Source organism: Chaetura pelagica, unplaced genomic scaffold, assembly GCF_000747805.2.
Source record: "Chaetura pelagica isolate M959 unplaced genomic scaffold, ChaPel_1.0 scaffold55, whole genome shotgun sequence".
Classification (NCBI taxonomy): Eukaryota; Metazoa; Chordata; class Aves; order Apodiformes; family Apodidae; genus Chaetura; species Chaetura pelagica.
Window position 1 is genome coordinate 2,879,495 of NW_009953571.1, and position 11,313 is coordinate 2,890,807.

Genomic DNA, 11,313 nt, shown 5'->3' on the forward strand with positions numbered 1-11,313 from the left:
AGGGAAAGTTTAGTTTCAGGACACCTGTGCCTGGGTAGAGCAAGGTGTCTCAGGGGCACTTCGTGTCCACAATTAAGTTTGGAAAAAAAGTTGTCAAGAGCTGAAGTTACGATTGTTTGAAAAGTCTGCACATATCCAATACATAAGACTAGATAAAATCGTACTAAATCTGCAGTCTTTCAGTTTCAGAGCTCTCCCTTCACTGCTGCCAACGAATACCCAGAATTACTACTACCTGCATGTACAGTACAAGGTGCATGCTTTTTTAATAACATGCCTTTTCTAAAATTAGTCAGTAATTTGTAGATAATTATTAATGTAGTCCTTTGTGATTTGTAAAGTACTGAACAGGTATCAGTGTCCTGTTAGGCTGGTCAAAGGGAAAATCTTCTATAGTCACCACAACAACAAAAAAGAACTTGTTAAGAAGAACTTTCAGTTTTGCCAAAATATTTTAATCAGCTACTGCCAAAGGCAGAGCACAAATCCAGCCCCTCTCTCCCATTTAAGAACTGCAAAACACCAAAGCTCGATTAACTCCAACAAGATTCTTTATGTTTCCCCTCTCTAATAATTCTAAAGCAACAGTGGTGTTACTAGTCCTTTCATTTTATCATAACTATAAGATCATTTGATGTTCTTAAAGATGTACTTTCTGAAGTCAGACAGAAGCGGAATCATAAAAACACATAAATATATAAAGTATACCAGAGCTTGTAATTGTAGAGAATAACTTGAAAATATAAGCTATAAAGGTCCAGCAATCATCCCTAAAATAAGACATTCATAATCATATTCTAATTTTAAAGTCACATGATTTTTGAGATTTATTGAAATGTCTAATGCTTGTGATTGACAATGTCGTTAAATTAAAATAGTAGTAGGCAAAATATGAGAGTGAAATCACCTTGGCATTGTGAATTTTGATTTCTAACTGCCTTGAAATTAACATCTTCAGTCTGTGAATGAGAGGAAACTCCCCTGTGAAGATGCTCACCTTTGCTAGTTAATGGTTAGAAAAATTCTGTTCTAGCCTATTTCTGCAGAGAAAACTAACAGGTGTCTAACAACACTAGTCCAACACAATTCTCAGGAGCAAACCAGCCCAAACACTATGATTATCACAGCATGGGAGGAAAAGCTCTTATTACCCACCCTGACCAAGACAGAACCAGTCACATGCCCCATAACTTCTGGAGAGGCTCTTCATATTTTGCCAAGAGACATTAATCCCTTTGGGTTTCTATTTCATGTTGTTTATATAGTTCAAGCCATTTCAGGATGGGATAATGTTGAGCATAATCTCAAGAGGGCTAAACAATCATCTAGCGATTCATACAAAGGAAAATGCTTCATGCCAGAGAAAGATCAGAGACATTCTACCTGTATCTGCTGTTTTAACAAACCTTTTAACATGTTAAAAAGCAAATACACAACAAACAAACAATCCACAAAACCTAAATCAGTGAAGTAGATTTTCCAATAGACATTCTTTTACTTTAAACTGTTCAGCTAAAGTACTTCATGATAAGGCACTGCCCTATTTATTTACAGAATACCGGAAGAACTGTCATAGCTTTACAGAAATCTATATGCTACCAAGAGCAAGAGGATTTGGAAGACCTATAGCAATTTAGTGTCAGAGCAAACAATCAATCAATTTATACAGTATCACTTATTGAAGCTTTCTGTTGCAGAAACTTTGTGTTGTTCTCCCTTTTATTTAAATGTTTCATAGTTAATCTCTGCTCAGAGGTTTGCTTTTTGGAAAGTTTTTTTGTTGTTGTAAAAATTCAGAAAGGTTAGAAAAAAACCCCAACCTTTTCCCTAACAATATTTTGTAACTTTAAGAGGAAACAGCTGATCTCTTAAAACACCAAATTTAGTAGATAAATGGTACTTAATGGGAAACATGTGCATTACTATATGTGGAAAAGGAGAAGTCTGGTATTACTCCCCTTCTCTGAAAATCAGTCAGTTTTTATTCATGTATTTTATAGATTGAGGAGACTAGATTTTGCAGTTCAGATTAGGGAATTTTATTAAGGCTTTATAAATAACCTGGCTTGTATGCATAGGCTTGTGGCATTAATAATAATAATGTTGTATAATGTGGAGTAGACTGCAGAATTTTAGTTTGAATGTCAGCTCACCATTTTACATTTGTGAGTCCCTAGCAGAGCAAACTTCTTCTCCATGATAATGAATTTCTGTGCCCTGCAGTAATACAAACATTATTATTAATAATAATAACAATAATAATAACAATAATAATACATCTTATTTTCCTCTGTTTTAAGTTAAGATTCAAAGCAAGCTGAACAGTATTATTCCCATCTTACAGAAAGCATGATGGATACATAGAGAGAGAGGACTCTGTTTAGTGAAACTATTCCTCGCCTGTTGCTCATGTTACAGGAATTTACAATCTCAGCTGCTGAAGTAGGCAAGGAATGATAAGATTGAGCAGTTCAATAGCTTTTGGATCATGGCGTGATTAAGCTTGTAATTACAAGAAGCCATTTAGGTCCTGACTGAGGAATGCAGAGCATCTTTATATAGTTCCTCGGCAAGGAATTTACAGGCTGCGTTACTGAAGTCTGCTTATCAGCAGTTTGCTTTTTAATTCAATGGAGGAGCAAATGGTGTAAAAGGAAAACCAGATGCCAAGTGCAAGTAGTAAAGCAAAGATTAATTTTCAATGTGAAGCCTTACCAAATTAAGGAATTCCAAAAGCTAATACTACTTCTGTAGTATTAATTGAATACATTGGCCAGACAGATAGTTGAGTAACAAATACACAAAATATGCAGTAAGATAACACAGCTTTGTGGGAGAAAAGCCATTACAATTTTTTCTAATTACATTCACCACATATTTCTGTGGGAGTTTGTAGCATGTGCATTCCGTTAGATTATCCTAAAGCATTTATACCTTTAGCAGCTTTTATTTCAGAAAGGCAGAAATATCCTTCAAAAGCTTCATCTAACACACTTTCTCCTTAAGTGCTTATATCCCTCTCCTCCATATACATGTCATAAAGACTGATGGAGAACTGATGTCAGAGCCACTATTCTGAAAAGCAGGATGAAACACTAATTTAAACAAACAAACAAACCAAACCAAAACACCTCCAAAGAAATGCCAAGAGAATGGCTCTCCTCTATCATTCTCTCATTTAAAACATCCTTGTACAATCCACATTTCTTCCTCACTTTCATTTCACAAATACTTTCACTTCATACATACTTTGAAATTCAGTGATTTTAGGAAAGGTGTTCACCCAGTGCTTATGATTCTTAACAAGACAAATTATTGAGAGACTGTGGCTAGGAACTGAAATTATGCCAGTTATTTTAACATTACTTTAATATATATCTCATCTGCACTTTGTCAGACAACAATCAAATAGGAATGTCACTTCTAGCTTCCAATACTAACTTCTGTTTTTATTAGGGATACAACAATAGCTGCTTACTAAGAATATTATGTTGCACAAAGACAACAGAAAAACAGTCTCTGTCTCAAAACACTTCATAAAATGATGTGAGTTGGAAGAAACCTTAAAGATCATCCAGTTCCAACCCCCCTGCCAAGGGCAGGGACACCTCCCACTAGACCAGGTTGATCAGAGCCCCATCCAACCTGGTCCTGAACACTTCCAGGCAGGGGGCATCCACAGCTTCCCTGGGCAACCTGTTCCAGTGTCTCACCACCCTCACACTGAAGAATTTCTTCCTAACATCTAACTCAAATCTCTCCTCTTCCAGTTCAAAGCCATTTTCCCTCATCCTATCACCACCTGTGCCCTTGTAAAAAGACCCTTCCCAGCTCTCCTGTAGCCCTTTCAGGTACTGGAAGGCTGCTATGAGGTCACCCCAGAGCCTTCTCTTCTGCAGGCTGAACAACCCCAGCTCTCTCAGCCTGTCTTCATAGGAGAGGTGCTCCAGCCCTCTGATCATCTTTGTGTCCCTCCTCTAGAATCTCTCCAGGAGCTTCAAGTCCTTCCTGTGTTGGGGCTCCAAAACCAGACACAGTACTCCTAGTGGGGTCCCACCACTGGGGAGCAGAGTGGGAGAATCGCTGCCCCTGACCTGCTGGCCCAACTTCTTTTGATGCAGCCCAGGACACATTTGGCTTTCTGGGCTGCAAGCACACATTGACAGCTCATGTTAAGCTTTTCATCAACCAACACCCCCAGGTCCTTCTCCTCATGGCTGTTCTCAATTCATCCTCCATCCAACCTGTAATTGTGCTTGGGATTGCCCCAAATCATGTGCAGTACCTTGCACTTGGTCTTATTGAGCTTGATGAGGTTGGCATAGGCCCCCCTCTCAAGCCTGTCAAGGTTCCTCTGGATGGCCTCCCTTCCCTTCAGTGTGTTGACTGCAGCACGAAACTTTGTGTCATTGACAAACTTGTTGAGGGTGTGCTTGATCCCTGTACACCATCCATGTAGCCAATCAGGATGTTAAACAGCACTGGTTTCAGCACCAACCCTTGAGGAACATCACTCCTCACTGGTCTCCATTTGGACATTGAGCTGATGACCACAACTCTTTGAGTGCAACCATCCAGCCCAATTCCTTATCCACTGAGTGGTCCACCCATCAAGTCTATGTCTGTCTAATTTAGAGACAAGGATGTCCAAATAAAAGCCCAGTAAATAGATAAATAGCTCAACAAGAGAGCAAAGGAAACAATGATTCATATGATAGGTAGTGACCTGAGTAACAACTTTGCCATTTTCTAGGGTTTTGCATAGGAGTGTATGAAAAAGTTTTGAAGCAAATAGACAACTAGGCTGGTGGTGGATGTTAAAGAGACATTGCTTCAAAACAGGTTAGAAAGTAAGGAAGAAAACATGAAAGTGCTAGCATGAAGATTCAATAAATGGCAGCAGCAGGAAGGCAGAACATTAGTTTTATTATTTCATTTTAGTGGAAAGTGAAGGAAATTGTTTTTGAAACATAATTTATTTCATTCTAGTTTAATTTGGCCAAAAGCAAATATATTTCTTCAGCCTCCCGTTTGAAAGACTTTTAATTATTACCAAGATGCAGTCTGATCATGGACTTCCAAATTGAGCTTTGTATTACTAGTTAATAAAGCTGTAACTCATGTAACATACATAACTGTATGGCTGATACGTACACCTGCAGGTCTTACAAGACTTTGAAAGCATGAGTGCAGCATGTGAGTTCCAGTAGCAGAAGCATTAGCCACCAAAAGGTTTTCTGCATGATTATTTCAGACCACGTGCATCCTGCTTCCTCTTCTGCCTGGGGTAGAAATTTGCTCTTTTAGGTTACTTACAAGTTATATGAAGTCCTTTGCATTATGGAAGCTAGAAGTGATTAGGAAGGTCTGGCCCATGGGCTTCTGAATGCATGTTCAACAGGAGTCTGGATAAATGTGTGATAGTGCCTGACAGACACAAGAGCTGCAAGGCATTCCGCAACATCGCATGAGAGGTGTCACAGTCATTGGATTTTCCACAGCCTGAGGGTGGTGGTCATATCCAAGAGTGTTTTTGACTATGGGATGGATATCAGGAACTCAGAGGAGCATATCGGGGTAGAGAAGTCAAATGTCAAAGTGAGAGAGATTGCCAAATGGGGAATACGTTTCTGATAAAAGCAGGTAAAAGTGAGGCTCTTGCAACAGACAAGAAGGTTTGAATGGAGGTGTTTAGGCACATCCTTAATGAGGGAATAGCTGGCTTAGATTGGCATGAGAAAAAAAATCTGCTGGTAAACTTGTCTTTATATGTTACTTCAAGTAGCAGCCACAATGAAGGAGACCAGGAATAGCAGATCTCTTCTCTTGGTAAGCAGCCCTTAACCTCTTCCCCAGAAAGAAAAATGATGGATGGCATTCTCTTTGCATGCTTGTTCAGCAATCTCTCTTCTGCAACAAAGCAATTTTCTGTAAGATCTCCAGCCATACATCACTACTTTTCTTTTGCAAATACAAACAGTGAAAGATGAGAGGGAATACAGATGGATCCAGAGAGACTCAACTCTGAACACACTCACTGCATATCAAGTACAGGAAGAAACTCTTAGAGTATCCTTCTTTACCTGTGAAAAAGTGGATTCATGACAACTGTTCTTGCAGGCCTTTATTCTCATGGGAGATTTTGTGCTTTTCCATTCCTAAGCTTTAGTGGAAGTATTCACAATCATCTCAAGTTGGAACTGAAATTAATCTTTTGGCAGGAAAGGGAAGGAGAAAAAAAAAAAAAAGATACTTACACAGGTACTTCTACATATGTATTTAGATTTCCCCAAAATCAGAAATATTATGTGGTGGAGATTTCTCACTGTGCATGTAGTTCTGGCCAACAATCTGTTTTTGTTGAGTCATCTAAAGTAAATGTAAGAAACCTAATCACTTTGCAGGGTGTGCAGCAGACCAGAGAGTTACTTCCAAGTATGCATGTCTTGAAACTCTGCCATTTGTAGGCTGGAACCTTTACAGGCCACATTGCAGTTAAGTAATTAATATATTTATAGATTCTTTCGTGCTTAAATAGAAGAGTGCTGATGATAGCACTCAGAGACAAAGAACATGCCTCTTAGCTGCTCTGCCTCTAGCGTCATAGGGAGAGGAGCAAGATAGTAGGTATTTCAGGAGCAGGTTCCAGACCCACTCTGAAGTAGCCTGGCCACCTTTACATGTCTTTGAATTCTGTACATCAAACCTGCTGTCTGCAATAACTCTTCTGCAATTATTCACAATACAACTCATCAACGTATACTCTGCTGTGTCAATGACTGAAGTGCAATACCATATCAAAAGATGTGCAGCTAGTAACAGGCATTTGAGTATTACACTATAGTATAGGACCCTATATTCTACACAGTTCTATATTCTGATCAAGAACAATTACACCACTTACAGGCCTGAGATTGGAAAAAACCTCAGATAAAAGCATCCATGGACATTCCACTCCCAGAGGAAATTTCACACTTAAATATTAACATGGAAGAAACACATGCAGAATACAACAGGAACTCATTCAAGGCTGCAATAGGCTCAGTGCAAACCAAAACTGTTTTTTCATCAAATATAAAAAAAGTGAGGAAAAAAGAAGGAGAAAAATGTCATTTACGTATTCTAGATAACAAAGAGGCACAATACAATACCTACTAATGTGAGGAAAAAAGGAGAAAAATGTCATTTAGGTATTTTACATAACAAAGAGGCACAATACAATACCTACTAAATAAAAAGTATGTAAATTATATTTTAATTTATGTTAAAGCAGCTTTTAATCTTTTGCAAAACAATGCAAGAAACATGAACTGCATTATGACTGAAGCCCAAAGGCCATCAGATGAAATCTTTGCAGATGTAACTCCACTGAGGTCAATTAATTTATTCAGTCTGAAGACATGCTACAGGAAGAGAGATTTTGTGCAGTGAACAGATGGTATTATTAGTAATATACCACTTATACTAACTGTAATGCCTGTTTGAACACAAGTATCAACTACTTCTTTTCCAATATTTCTATGTCATGTTTCCTTCATTTTTATACAGCAGAATTAAAAGTTTAAAGCTAATTCTAACCATTGTTGTGGTGTCTGGAAGAGTTCTTGTTGCTGCCAAGTAGAAAAGACAGATTTTGCCACAAAGGTGACAGGTATAATTAAATGTAATGGAATTACTAATGTTTTATAAAAGCATGGTTATGTGGGGTAAGTCAATAAAAGCATAACGATGCACAAAAATCAGAAAGTTAATTACTGATATTTTTACACATGAATAAAGCTCAGGATAGACAATCAGCAAAGAGATAACAGATTTAATTAGGATCAAAATATGAGAATTAAATTAAATAATTGATCCAAAATAAAATTGGAGAAAGAAATAAAACAGGGTAAGGAAATTGTAAAATAAGTTAGCTTATTAAAATCTAATGTTGTGAAAGATTAGAATATTCGTGAACCAAAATATATCACTTGCTTTCCAAATTCCTAACTATTGTGCTACTTGGATTATTTAGGAATCGAAACAGATAAGTTGGTTCACTCCATATATTAATAATTTCATTAATTCTCATTATAGCATCGTAAGTACTTCATGACACTCAGAGGAAATATTTTTATCCACCTTGTAATTAATTAGAAAACTATTCATAGCAGACTGCTGCTATATAAGCAAGTATTTTAACTTCTAATGCTAAACTGAACATTTGAATGCAAACAAAAACTGATTATTTTAGCTGGGATCAAATTACAAGGATCATCAGAGGAATCTGCATCCCATTCCACTAAAGCCTGGATCAGTTAAAACAGAGAGACCAAAGATGAACCATTCATGCATTGTGATAGATTAGGACACAGGTTACTGCAAAAAACTGCAGTTTTGTTGGAGGAAGAGATTCTGTTCCTGTTTAACAACTGTATTAAACAACTATTAGGACAGACTTAATATTTCTAAATCAAATTGCCTGGCAAACTGTTGTAGAGAACTTGATACGTAAAAATATATATCATACAATCTTGTAATAGATCAAAACATTCACTGGTGAAAAAATCAAAGCTCGTTATGGGGGAAAGAAAGAGGAAGACAGACAGTGAGATGGGTTTGCTATCCATTCCATTCTATTTCGTGACAGCATGGAGAACATACGACATCAGTCAGAGCTCGATAAACACAAAGACAATTCCTCAACTTCTCTGTGGAAAGTGTAATTTATATCTTGCATGGGCAGATGGGAGAGAAAGGAGACAGCTGCTGCAGCCACAACAGCTGACTCCACCAGATATGCCACATTTGCAAGACAGATTTTAGTGAGCCCTCTCTCTTTTTTTAGTTTCTGCATTTACCAAGAAGCCGAAGACAACAGAGGTGCTGGCCGGAAGCACAGCTGTGTTTGAGGCAGAGACAGAAAAAGCTGGCATCAAGGTGAAGTGGCAGAGAGCTGGCACAGACATTACTGAAAGTGAGAAATATGGCATCAAGGCAGAAGGAAACAAGCATTCACTGACAATCAATAATGTAGGAAAAGAAGATGATGTGACATATGCTGTAATAGCTGGAAGTTCCAAGGTCAAATTTGAACTCAAGGTCAAGGAACCAGGTACTGTATTTCCTAAGCAATTCTAATTTCATTAGTATTTCCAGTCCCACAAGCAAACTTCATGAATTAAGTCCATGGCAATCAGCCTAATTTAATACTGTAAAATTCTTCAAGCAACAATACCTTGTTTTGCCCAGTTATTTGAAGCTGTCTTTTATATTAAGCTGAGGAATAGATTTCCTGTGGCTCAGATGCCCATTTCCAGATATCAGAAGTACACACAGAGAAAATCTCAATGTAGATCTTTAGAATTCCCCATCAAGATTTTCAGCTTAACTATTGAAAAGCAAAGCAAAGCTCATCTAACATAACCTGACCTAAACTAAGCTAAGATGCCTGGCATTTTATTAATATTAATATCAATATTAATATCAATACTAATATTAATGTTATTGTTATACAAAATTGTAACAATAAGAAAAAATAATTCACGTTATGCTGTAATGTTTTTAGGAGAGAATATGTTCCCAAAAACTGTGTCAAAATCACCTGCTAGTAAGAATACATACTTCAAGGGGGGCTTGACTACAATGTGTAATCTTTGTATTATTTGTATATCACCTATTGTTACTACCTCTGTTTGCAGTAACGGATCAGTTATATGGGAAATCGAAAAACTTCCCCAGGCTTTTCCTGGGAAAAACATATAAAAAGCTAAATTCTCTGGAATTTTCTAATGAGAAAGTGTCTGGAAATACTGAGGATAGATGAGATAACTTGTTTTTTTGAAACAATTTGACCTTCCCAATCCTTTTTTTCCTCTCCAAAATCATCCCAATTTACCACTTCCGGCATTTCAGTTTTCCCCTTTTATTTTGGTAAAAAGCTTTAAACTCAGAGTGTTTATATCCTCTCATTTACTCTGTTTATTCTAGCAACACAATGGTAGTAAGATCTTCTGGTCAGCTGAAAAGATACTAGAGAATATTTAACAGCAGATAAGACATCCTGCTCCAGATGAAAAGACAGTGCATAACAGGTTACAAGGAAGGGGAAATCCTAGTATGGATTAGGACAATTTAACAGGTATTAAAAATTGGACAAGATCCAATGGGATACCTTCTAACTATAAAAGTGGTAGGATTTGATACTCTAGTATTAAAATAATAACAATTGAAAATCAAGCTGTTTTCTTTCAAGACACAAATACTGTTTCAGGCAGAAAGCTTACATTTTCTTAGAGGGGTTGAGTTGTGTTACGTTCACAGACACTGTCTTGTTCTTCAGACCTTACTAAGATTAGATTGTCAAAGAGTAACTGGATTTCCCATTATTATTTTCACAAACAGAAATAATTTCAGCTCTTCATTATCCAAAAAAATGGAACTCTAATCTGCCCAGACACAGACACCTCCTTTTGCAGCAGAGGAGCCACTCAAAGTAGTCATCACATGGCACAACAGGGCTACAAAAAGGCCAGAAACCTCTGGTAGAAGAAGCATTGCAAATAGCTGAGAAACTGTGGGGTTTGTGTGAGACGTAGGCAAGGCCCTTTGGAAGTGGCTCTGCTACCTATGGAAAAAAAATAAAACCCTTCTGTAACTGATCTGTTTCAAGAAATTCGGCCTCCATCCATCTGCTCCAGTTGCTCACTCCTACTCCCTTTGCTATCTTTTCTACGTTTCTATCTTCTCCATTTGTGCCAAATGCATTTGCCTGAATTTGTCAGTGAGGTCACAGTTTAATTGAGAGGCCATAAACTTCCATGAGCCAGGGGGAGAAATAATAGATGGATTTTTTTAATACTTTATCCATATTGATTACTAGCAGTGTCTAGAGCTTTCCTCAAGCTGCCAATGGCAATAGCATTCAGAACATTACATTCCAACAGCAGAGTCAAACAAACAAAAAATAATAACTGCATCGTTTTTCATTACCTTCTCTATTTAGACCACTGAAGTTAACATCAAATAATAGTGTTATTCATCAGCTGCCAAGCTTCTACACATCAAGGGCATAGGATTTAAAAACCCAGGCATCAGTTCTTTCCAAGCTCAGCAAAAGAGTAAGCCTCATCATCCAGCTCCAGTAGGCCCCTTCTCCTTCCAGTACATCCTCTAAATTCTAGAAAAACACAGCTGGTATCTTTGCATTTGCTAACCTGTATTAAAAGCTGTTCTTTTGTGTCAAATTTATTCAGAAAAGAAGTAAAAACACAACCTTCCCTAATCTTGCCTTACATTCATTTCCAGAAAAGAGGGACACAGTCGCTCCTGCTG

General features: G+C 37.5%; 1 protein-coding gene across 1 annotated transcript in view; it reads left to right on the top strand.

The window, feature by feature from the left end:
• The window catches only part of MYBPC3 (myosin binding protein C, cardiac), a 58,002-nt gene that overhangs the window by 1,023 nt on the left and 45,666 nt on the right, over positions 1-11,313 (top strand). The window contains exon 2 of the mRNA XM_009999527.1: positions 8,828-9,099. Coding sequence (XP_009997829.1) covers positions 8,828-9,099 — 272 coding nt within the window. The remainder of the gene's footprint in view (positions 1-8,827; positions 9,100-11,313) is intronic.